Here is an 11,865-nt window from a genome sequence, read left to right on the forward strand (position 1 = left end):
AAAAATAGTCTTAGAAAATAAGGAATTCAAATGTTTAACATTGGACAAATCCCATCGCATTAAAGTATTTAAAAATTACTTTACTGTGTTCAAGTACTTAAAAACTCATGCACACTTTTAATAACAAATGATTCTCGGTTATAATTTGGTATAAAACTATCTGATTTACTCAAAGACGAACAAAAGTATACTTAATTTCTACAACATAAGGTTTATGTTTAAATATGTCTGTCAGTTTTATAAAATTGAAGGCAAATTATTTACAAGTCCTAAGTAATTAGTGGGTATTGTACTTCTATAACTTAAAACATTAATGAAAGGTATTATATATATAAACTATAGATTGCTCATATTAACAGCTTCTTTCAATGTAATAAATATTTAGTTTATGGGTAATTTGTATTGTTGAAGTGAAACTTCTTATCCCAGTTTCAACAAGGTTGCGTTAAACGGTTAATGCTCGTGGGGTGGGGGGGATAAAAAGAGACAGAGCGAGAGGCAATCAATAGTGACTTGTAACTAACGCATGCGGGCAATCAGTTGTGACTTGTAAGTAATGTTAATAAAGTTTGTCTTAAAGACACACTAAAATTTCCTTAAAAATTAACTTATACCCCTTCCTGTATTATTCCAACATTACAAAGTCTCACTTGTTCCGCGCGGAGTGAGTCCACCACCCATGAACAATTATTTTTCCAGTCATCAGTCTCTGTTCCTCGCCTTGCATCTCGTTGTGTTGACTCCAACGTAACAGAACTCCGTATCAACACCGTGTTGCTTCATGTAATGCATCCACAGTATCTGCTTGATTGATGGCTTGTCTGTGTCAGTTTTCACTTCTACGAATGTTATCTGTGATTAAAAAAATAATTAATTAGGTTCTATATTAATGATATTCATTTTATTGCATATTTTGCAATGTGCTTGGTAATATATAAACTATTTGATATAAATTTTTTCATCAATAATGAAATTGGTATTATATTCATTGCACTGTATTTCTTGTGACAAGTGATGTCAATGTTTCTCTATATTAGACCTACAAATGCTGTCATAAGTTGAACGGTTCTCAAAGAGCCAATCCACTATTTGTTGTTGCTATATCTTATATAAAGCGAAGCATCCAAGAATTGTCTTGCTTGCTATATCATCAATCTAATGAGTGAATACAATAACCTCTCTAGTCAATTCGTTCCACATAGTGAGATCTGGTACTCCGCTCTGTGTCCGTCCCCCGGTGAGAGCCAACCTCCTCACCAGTGAGGATATTCTTCCTGTCCCAAGACACGTACACACACCCGCAACCTGAGCCCATGTAATTGAACGATTGATGCCTGATAACTCATCTGGAATTTGATACAGATTTAAAATTATATAGAAATGTATTTGTATGTAAGACAGCAATCTCAACGCTACATTGTAATGCTAATGAACAATATTTATATGTATGTGTATATACTATCACAAATTTTTCTCAAAAACACCATAATTCACTGATATTAGACAGGTAAAATTTAAAATGCCTAAATATTGTTTATTACAACCACATCCATGATTAATATATATATATAATAAAATAAACTTATTAATACTGACTTTCTGGCCTACTGTTCCACACCGACTCCATCTTTTCAATCAAGTCTTCTATTGTTGATTCCTTAATTTCTTTTAATTTTTCGTCTATCAAGGTCTTTCTATTTCTATAGAAACTATCTGTGAACATATCAAGTGGGAAAACTTGGTAGTGGGAGAGGAAGATGCCTCTAAGTCCTTGTATCGAGTTGTAAATAATGTCCCAGAATAGAAGGAAAAATATAGTCATTAAAATACGACCTTCCCAGTGACCACCTGGAAAAATATTATAGAGATGAAAGGGCACTTCATATATCATGAGAGTGATTAAATAAACCTCTTTGCTTATAATGAGCCCAAATTTTAGGATTGATAATGATTTGAAGTGGTTTTCCATTTTGTAGAATACAAAAACTATACAACATTCCAAGAACAGAATCATTTAAGAGCGTTCCTCTCCACCTCTACCCGATTAATTGCTATCGGTTACAAATATAGAACAACTTAATGAACAAGCATATCCAAGTGTGGCGTTTATAGCAAATATAGCATTATAGCAATAAACCTGGCTAAAAGTATGGGCAATTTGATAGCAATAATATCTCCCTTAAATATCTAAGAATATCTCTGGTACAATAAATTTATTGATATATGTAGATGTTATAAACCATATCACATTTTACTGCTGTTTTTAAGTATTTTGTTACACACTAATATTAAATTCCACCTATATATCATTACCATGTGTATATTTCCCTCCGTTAATGTAATAGTCAATACAATATTCCTCAGCATCTTGTATATTCACTCCCCTCTCTGTACGGGTTTCAAATTTAATCTTCCCTCTTCCGGGTGAACTGAAATGATATATAAATGGCTAAAGAAAAAACACTAGAAAACCCAATCCTATGACCATGAACTTAATTTAAAAATGGAATTTTAAAAATATTAACTTAATTTTAAAAATGGAATATCACCCCGACCAGTGTTAACATCAATGACAGTATAAAAAATACTAAGACAGGATTACACACATTAATTAATATGATTATAAATGTTGCCATCCTTAAAATTGTTTTTAAATAAAGTCATTCTGATCATTACAATATTTTTGAAATGTTATTTCTTAGATTTAATATACTATTTTGTGTTATATGTTAAGAAAGTAGTAACATACCACATGGGCACTTTATAAATATGGTTGGCTCTTATGTTCTTCTCCACTACATCGTTGCAATCTATATATTTCTGTAGCTTCCCCTTAAGGCTGTCGGTTACACAATTAGTCTTCCTCTGTACAAGCAGTTTGGCTCGTACTTTTAAAACTTCCAAGGACTCCTCTGGCAAACCAGCTTCGAAACCTTCCAAAAGTATTGAAGCAGCCTGCAACGTTAACAAAAAAGTTTCTATACAATCCTTGCCATATAATAATTGTTAAATAAATAAATTCTTTAGACTGGCAACTGTTAACAGTTTTAGTTTATTACGTAAATCGATCGATGTCTTACCTCGTCGGGCCATAACAATAGTTTATCAACAATAAGCGCCTTTTCAGAATACCAACCGGCTTTTTTGTGCTGTCTGAATGTGTTCTGTTTTATGAGTAAGGTCAATATCTTGACAGCTAGATCTAAATTTTCGTTTACTTTATCTTTCTTTAAATACTGTATGCCTTCTTCTAATACTTTTACGTATACATACGGTGGAGTGAACCGAAGTAGCCATTGAGATTTGTTGGTGTAACTGCGGACAGAATTAATGTTTTAATTTTCCAATATTTCTTTGTAAATGTCATTTTTATTGTCACTATATGTTCATGGCCGCCATGAGTATAGTCGCCGGCCCGTATTTAGCAGGAGACGATGGATGCGCGGAATGCGATTTTTAGGTCTCACATGTGACATGTTCGGTCCCGAGTACACTTGGGAGCACTTAAATCGGATCCCCTGTTGTTGTTACAGTTACGAGTTCTTGTTATCGATAAGCATCAAATGTGACCACTTTTTGTTGCACTAAGTGTACACGCGCAAACTTATCAACGAGCGGTGGCAGCACTGCCACGATAATGACATTTGGATGATAATTGTGTTCCCACCAAAGATTACAAGCGAATTTATTAAATGCGTTCGAGCCATATTGGAAACTAGACTAACTTGAAACTGGCATACCTACTATTTGTTTTGATATAATTATGATATATAAGAAGTGCGTTGACTTAAGTGTTTTATATTACGCTAAAATTATACCTCGCTCACCACGACACATATGTAACCATATTAAACACATTGTTTTATATATAATAAATAAACAGTTCAAATAATACTAGTTTTTTCCCGCGACTTCATCCCCGTACACCTCAGAGAGATAACATGTACTAATACAATAGAAAAAGATATGCATATAATGAACCAGCAGGGACATCTGTACTGTGTCACGTGACTTCTTACTAATTATAATCTTTATGCCGTTATCACGTAAAAATGCACGGAATTATGGGATAAATTATATCCTATGCCTCATTCTGACATCTAAGCTGCGTAACGGTAACGCTTAATCGAAATCCGTGGAGTGGTTTTTGCGTGAAAGAGGAACAAACGTGCATACATAACCACATACTTTTATACACACAACATAGGTAGGATCCCACCTTTCCATTTGTTCTTCCGTGATGGCGTTGTGCAGGTCATAAACACGCTTGACTATCCCGCACTTTGGTACAGTTTCGACCGTTGCGAGGAACTCTTCGTAAATGTCATGCGCACGAAGATACCTGAAATATTATATGCAACCTTCTTTAATGAAAAAAGATCGCTAAAAAAACTATTAAATACTTATAAGAGATCATATATAACCTTTTTGATGTAACAAAAATGCGAGATAGAGAAAAAATTAAACTATTGCACTCAATAAAACTGTTATCTATAAGGGGAAATATATATTTTTATTAAAAATACTTTGCATGTATGTATATATAAAGAATAATTTTATTAATTTTTTTCAATCATCTTTATTGTATAGGATGTTTAATTTGCATGTAAATCCATTCAGCTATATATATATATTTTTTTTTTTGTTATATTTTTTTTTTTGTTAAGTAGAATATATGAGGTTAAATGCTCAAGTGTAATTAATAAGTATATAAGTAATGTGAAGCTGAATAGATTTACGCACAAATTAAACAGCCTATAGAATATATATATTGTCTATAACATCAATCCTAACTCTAAGTCAAAAATATAAATGTTCCTCACCCTTCAAATTCTTGCCTGTCTTTGAATACAACACTAGCATTGTCGGTCACCATGCATCTAGGTAGGGGGTATGTCTCTCTATTAGTCTTCTCATTGAGTAATGTCAATTCCAACTGATTCTCACGTATTATGCTGTAATCCATGCCCAGGAACATTAAAATGTAAAGCTCCTTTAGAGTTATCCTCGCCAGATCTGTCAGTTTATAACAACAACCCACTTTTGTTTTCAAACTGAAATAAATATAATTATTAATTAAATCAATTGATGGTTGTGAAATTGTTGTGTAATATTTTTCTAATAAAACAATCTCAATAGTAGATAGATTAGGACCAAGCTGGATCCATAATTGATCGGAAACGAGCAATAGTTACGAAAACAGATTGATCACATCAGTTTATACTGAGAGAATTTTCTGGAAATTTCTAAAACTCACGCTTTCATAACTCTATTTTCATTAGCACTGCCACCTCCGCCAACAAAGAAGCTCTTGATGTTAACTTTTTGTTTGCAAAACTTTCTCAATGCATGCTTGGCTTCCTCTTTCTTACTAACTTTTAGTTTGAACCATTTGCATATATCCTTCAACTCGTCAGCTTTCAATAAATCCACGAGCTCATCATAAGTTAAGACATCTCGATGATCTGTTGGCGATAACAATTAATCTATCCTTATACTGTTACACTCGTAGCTTAAATTAGTAATTTTAATATGGTTATAGCAAATTCTTAAAAATATATAAAATATTCTTACCATTAGGGTCGAGGGTATCTAAAAAACCTTGTTCTATCAATGAATTCAGAACCTCGTGAATTGCTGAACCTTCCACATTTGATTTACCTTCAGCAATCTTTTTAATATTATCCAGTCTGTACCAGACACCGTGCCGCCAGAACAGTCTACAAACAATTCTCATTCCTGGTTTCATCACACTAAGACTTCTTTTTAGTAACTCCGCAGACTTCTCATCTAAAAGTGGCCTCAAGGAGTTGCCTTGTAAATAGTTGTGTATGATTGTTAGCAGAAATTTAGCTAAAACATTATTTATGAAGCGTTAAGTAAAATAATTTAATATTATATTTGATATATTAATATGTTTATATATTTACTGTTGTCATCTAAGCCTTCTGTGTAGTTGTAAAATTCATTTTCATTATCTGCTTTTACCATAATAGCATCTTTTAAGGCATAATTTAAATTTCTCTTCACTTTTCCTGGGCTTGTTTTTAATGAAATGCAGCGTTTTTTAGAGGGAGAAAAATATTTTGGTGTTGATAAGGAACGAGAAGGAGACACTTTTGTGGGTGTTTCTGTTGTATTTATGGCTTTTGAGGGTGTTTGAATGAAGCTGTCTAGTGAATAAGGTTCAGTGTCTCCCGAAGTATCAGAACAGTTCAATGTTGTAGTATTCATACTATTATTGCTCCTGTCAGTAATAGTCCCTTCATCATCACTTATCTCAATTGGTGCAGACATATCCAGATTTTCAACACTCATCCTTGAAGATTTTGGTTTAATCCTCAAGTGTAAACTCTTTCTTTTTCTTTGATTTTTGAAAAAAACGTCTATAGTGGCTTGATTATTCATATTTCACTTAGATAAATATTAAGTAGATACAGATCCTAAACGAATTATAATATGAAGAATCCGCTATTATTCTAAATAAATAGTTCAAAGATATTTAAATATTTGAGGTGCACGTAAACCAATTTGAATTTTTTTTAATACAATAATACTTGCTCAAGAACAAAAACCTCAAATAAGTGATAAAAACCACATTTCAAAATAAAACGATAATTAAGTCTTACCGCGACAAGAGATAAAAATTACTGAGTACATTTTTATCTAACTTCCTAATATACGTAAAGGTATTAAATTTATAAAAATTGGTTATTTTATTATGGACTTTTTCTGGCGCCGATTTGGTATTTTACCGCAAAACAAAGTCTTGCACCGTATCACTAATCACATAGGTAGACAAACTTTCACTGTAAAGTTCGTTTTGATACTGATAATGACAGCTGACAGTCTGACAGAACATGTCAAATAATTTTCATTCGTCATGAGAAATAATAATGTCGAATGGCCTACAGAAAAATTTCTTACCTTAATATTTAAAACATTTTTATTTAAATTTTACGTTTACTTTTATATTTACGATTTTTTAAATTCTTAACCTTCTATATGGATAAAATATATATTATCAAATAAGAAAAATTCGATTTTCTTAAATTTTTTTTATAACAATATTTTAAAAAAATACAATTATGAATTTGATCAACTTAGAGATAATTTAGTGGTCTAAAAGTTATGTACCTTGAAATTAGAAAATACTGTATATTTTCACAGGTGATGGGAAAGCATAAATTTTAAACCAGATAAGATTGTTGACATTGGAAAACTCGGAGGCTTCCTTGGATTGTTTAATTAAAATAATAATTTTACTAAGGCAATATTCTATTATTTATATCATTAAAAAATAAGTTATTATGTCTAGAGAATATCGAAGATCATCATCATTACGAATGAGTGGTATTATTTTAGGTCGACAAGCAAGTGCAAAACAAAAACTGGTAAATTTAATGTTTTATAACTTAATCTAGCTGATCATTAAAAATATTTTTAAAAGCAATTACATTCATAAACACGGGTTAGAAAAAGCTGTCTTCGTTATAAAAGTTATTTGAAACGACTGTTAAATATTATTCATCGCCTTATTCTTAGAAACGAAAAAAAAGCGATTATTAAAGTGATAGAGTTTTAAATTTTAATTAATAGAATTCTATAATGTTCATTTATTATGTACAGTGTTTTAGAAAGGCAGGTTCTTAACAATATTATTGATTAAACAAACATGTCTGCAGTAAATAAACCTAGTTCGAAACAGGTGCGAATATATCAACCGACTTATCAACTAAATCCAAGAAAGAGATTTAATTCAGAAAACGTCGAAAAAATACTGCGACGCATCGTTAACTCGGAATTGGAAGAGGTTGAATATAGTGAAAAAATTATACCAGACTTGTGTATCACTTTGGCTGACAACATTAAAGCAGCGATTAAAGAAGATAATTATGACAGGTGACAATACTCTGTAAATATTTTTTTCAACAAAAACACCTTTCCGTACAAATGAGAGGAAAATTAAAAATTATGTTCCTATAATTAATAAAATTGATCAATATGATGTACATTTTGCCTTTGATTGCTGGCGTCTCACTGTTATCCTGTTGCTATTGTTTGTGCTATAGAAAACGTGCCAGCAAACCCTGCAAATAAAACATGAATAATCGTAAAATTGACTTCAAGGTACCCAATTACACATATTGCTTAAATTAACTTAATGATATATAAGACTTTCGCGAGTACATATTTAAAAAGAAACCATATTTAAACTGATATACTACGCGCTTTTATTATCTTATTTTATATTTAATGAGATCTAAGATTTTCGCGAGTTTTATTAATTTAAATGAAACTAATATTTTTCGGATAAGCAACCGTGATCACGGGCAGACGAGATTTGTGATCATGGTTGCTGAAAAGTAACCGAAACGTCGGGAGTATGTAGTTTTTTTACAAAAATAGATCACGCGTAGTTTATCCGAAAAATATTAGTTTCATTTATCTTATATTTCCCAAAGTTTCGATTACAACAATCGTGATCACCGGCAGACTAGATGAAAGTGTACCTAAGTATCTAAGTCTTGTTATTTGTCATTTAACATGGGGCATGGGATTTTATATTTTGGATGAGGAGTTCGCAGAGGGTAGATATTCGCCAACCTTATTCACTGTTGAAATTAGATTATTTTTAATTTCACTAGCCGCGCGGATTAATCTTAATATGTTCCTGTTTTCACGAGTTTGCTTTGTCCACAGTGTATTCACACACTGCTGTCTTTGACGCAAACCTATCTTCAATAGCTAAGATATGCTCTTTAGCTTTTGTACCGATGTTCTTGCTCGTTTGTCCGATATATAAAAAACCACAACCACAATCAAGTTATTCTACATCCGCTTCTTTTTCAAAGATTTGTACTATTAATAGGTCTCAAGGACTGGCTCACTTTTTTATGTGGTTTATATATATTTTTAACTGAAATCTTCTTCAAGAAGTTGCCTATTCCGTCAGCAGCTCCGTTCACATATGGTAATGTAGCAGATCCTTACTCTAGCGAGGTAGGGACAGTTTGTTGGTGGTAAGAGCATGCTCTACACGCAGCAGCTTGGCCTCTCGATGTTCATCATCACAATTGTGTTGGGCTCTCTGAAATAAAGAATTGCCAGCAGTAGCTGATTGGCTGAGGTGATGCTGCAATTTTCCATTGAGGTAATTATCCCTATGTGTGGATTTTCTATAACCAGTATATATCGAGTATTCAGAAGATTCCCAATGACATATATATCGAGAATAGCTAAAGAGTTAACTGCCTTTAATTCTATATTGAATTGTATTTTGGTATTGATAAAATTAAGGTGATTGAGAAAAACAGATGTATTATTTTTCTGTAATATTGTGAAGGTGTCATATACATACGGTTTATATATCAAGGGTTTGTTTGGAACAGAGCCGAGTTCTCGCACGTCGAAGATCTCCTTAAATATATCAGCGACAACCGGTGAACCACTGACAACACCATCCACTTGTATATAGAATTCACCCTTCAAAGGACCCAGATGCAGCCAAATGTTAGACTAAAATATAAAATCCCGCGTCCGGGAGCACACTGCCAGACTCAAGATAGAATAAGCGCATTCTGCGTGCATCCAGAGTAGAAGTACGCTAAAAATTAATATATCATTGGTGGTAGATGATAAATGATAAGACTTAGGTAGTAGACACTTTCATCTCGTCTGCCCATGACCACGCTTGCGGTAAGAACCGAAACGTAGAGAAAATTTTAAATAAAATAATAAAACCGCTAGGTATATCCGCAAAACATAGTATCTTTAAAAGTAGGTAACTTGATTCATTTAATTATTATTATTAAAATTATTTTTATTTCATACGTTCCTATTGTCACATTAAAATTCGTAAATCGTTTTTTCGTATGCTTTCTTATAGTTTGATAAAGTATATGAAAATATTCTTATTTTATCTCATGACAAGAAACATCGTAATTAAAATACTTCGTTTATTAAGTTATATTATAATCATACGACTTCAAACTAATTTGATTTGAGAATTCTAAATAATGGATATTTATTTATTTGTACGCGCGTTTTTTTTTTTAATTTAAGGCATGGCATGGATTCATTATGTTTATATTATATTAAAGTACATGTTCCATAATGATTACGGTATAAATAATAGTAACATTGAAACGAATTGATCATTATGTATTGAAGCTTAATTCACTAGCTCGCGATCTGGGTTGCTAGGTTGCATACCTTAGAATTTCTCTCTAAGTATTCAGGTTTCCATACACTGTTTTTCTTTACTAACTCAGACTATACAAATATAAGTCTGTCATATTGTGCCCGATAATTTTCTAGATAAGTAGCTGGGAATTAATTTTCAAATCAAAACATTTCTCTTGTTAATATAGCCATACCATCTCTCGTCATATTTAAAATGTTAATATTCATATATATTCGTTTATTAGTAGTATTAAGAATGTGACAATTGTTTTCAAATTACTCATTTTATTGATGTTAATAATGTCAGTAAGGCATGAGGTGCAATTGTAGAACAGAATTTATCAGATAAGTCCAACCATAATCGTATTGAATTTATTCTACATGGATCGCTGTTAGTTAGTTGGAGTTACAGTGGTAGAATTTTTGCTGTACAGTTCTCGACAGTTACTGTTAAGGGTTTTGGTAGCAATAAACTTGTACTAAGTCTTTTGAGTAAAGATTTTCTACAAAATGGAAAACCGCCCTCCGTCACCGGTTCTGAACACCAAGATTCGAAGGAATTAGGATTTAAGTTATTTAAAAATTATTTAAAAAAAAATAATCAAACGAAAATTCGAATACAATTAAGTCATAATCCAGCAAAAATTTAGGTAAGGCATATAATTAATTATTTATTATTTAATATGTATTTTTTTTTAGATACAGAATCATAGTGGCGGTGTCAATAGGCCAGCGTCGTCAGCAGAGTGTGAACGTGTTTCATTCGTTCCTTTGGGACCACGAGCGTGACGCCTTCGCCGCTCACAACTTTGAAAATTGTCACATATTCGCCAATGTCGTTGTCTATGGTGTTTATTTTGATTAAAGTTTAAATTATGAATTTGTTTTATTTTTTCACGTCATCGGTGTATTTATACAATTTTAGAATTTAATATTCAGATAACGTAAATTATTTTATTAATTACATGCATAACAAAAGTTTTATTCGATTCTAGTAGAAATAGAAATATGTAATTTCATATTTTGAAACCGCGAAAGACAAATCTGGAATACGCTAACAAAAAATTGCTTATAAAACAAGTTTTCGGATATTTTTTGCCTTTTAATTAGGATGGGATTAACTGCGAATTTCATTAACACGCTTTTATTAGCTTAGGTTGTATGTATGTATGTATGTAACGGAATCTTTGAGCTTAATTTTCACCGGTTTCTAGAAGTCTGAATAATTTGAAACTTTGCATACGTATCAAGGACCGATGACAGTGCAATAATTTGATAACAGCTTTCCATTATCCGTATCAGGACCGCCAGGATTAAGGAATTCTTTGATAGATCCTCTGTAGTGGAGTGAGAGAGATAGAGCTAGTGCGCGGTCTGCGCATGTCTGCAGTTAAATAATAGTAAGATCTAAGACTTTCGCGAGTTTTATTCATTTAAATGAAACTAATATATTTGGGATATTCTACGCGGATTTTATTATTTTAAAACTACATAATCCCGACGTTTCGGTTACTTTTCAGCAACCGTGATCACGGGCAGACGAGATATGAATGTCTGTCAGTCGGTCCTTGTTATTTATCATCTACTGCCATCGATTCCGAATCCGCGTAGTATATCGGAAATATATTAGTTTCATTTAAATAATTATTATAATATTTAAATGAAACTAGTATTTTTCGG

The 11,865-nt window shown here is 32.1% G+C and overlaps 2 protein-coding genes across 3 annotated transcripts; one reads left to right on the plus strand and one right to left on the minus strand.

Annotated features, from left to right (window-relative positions):
- Window positions 1-668: 668 nt before the first annotated feature.
- Window positions 669-6,841, minus strand: LOC116771922 (fanconi-associated nuclease 1-like). Of its 2 annotated transcripts, XM_061528129.1 has the most exons (12): window positions 6,630-6,841; window positions 5,931-6,443; window positions 5,575-5,853; window positions 5,258-5,465; window positions 4,824-5,054; window positions 4,220-4,342; window positions 3,081-3,315; window positions 2,750-2,955; window positions 2,314-2,429; window positions 1,597-1,848; window positions 1,177-1,346; window positions 669-852 (listed from the first exon to the last, which is right to left on the minus strand). In XM_061528129.1, exons 2-12 carry the CDS (start codon window positions 6,406-6,408, stop codon window positions 703-705), a joined length of 2,448 nt encoding a protein of 815 aa, XP_061384113.1. In that variant the 5' UTR covers window positions 6,409-6,443; window positions 6,630-6,841; the 3' UTR covers window positions 669-702. The 2 variants fall into 2 exon arrangements, with proteins under 2 accessions (XP_061384113.1, XP_032519813.2); XM_032663922.2 differs by having other exon boundaries at window positions 5,931-6,841.
- A 350-nt stretch (window positions 6,842-7,191) lies between these two features.
- On the plus strand, window positions 7,192-11,065 carry LOC133320254 (dynein light chain Tctex-type 5-like). Its single transcript, XM_061528112.1, has 3 exons — window positions 7,192-7,394; window positions 7,709-7,902; window positions 10,885-11,065. Exons 1-3 carry the CDS (start codon window positions 7,311-7,313, stop codon window positions 11,048-11,050), a joined length of 444 nt encoding a protein of 147 aa, XP_061384096.1. The 5' UTR covers window positions 7,192-7,310; the 3' UTR covers window positions 11,051-11,065.
- The last annotated feature ends 800 nt before the right edge of the window (window positions 11,066-11,865 follow it).

This window comes from Danaus plexippus (assembly GCF_018135715.1).
Source record: "Danaus plexippus chromosome 16 unlocalized genomic scaffold, MEX_DaPlex mxdp_23, whole genome shotgun sequence".
Classification (NCBI taxonomy): Eukaryota; Metazoa; Arthropoda; class Insecta; order Lepidoptera; family Nymphalidae; genus Danaus; species Danaus plexippus.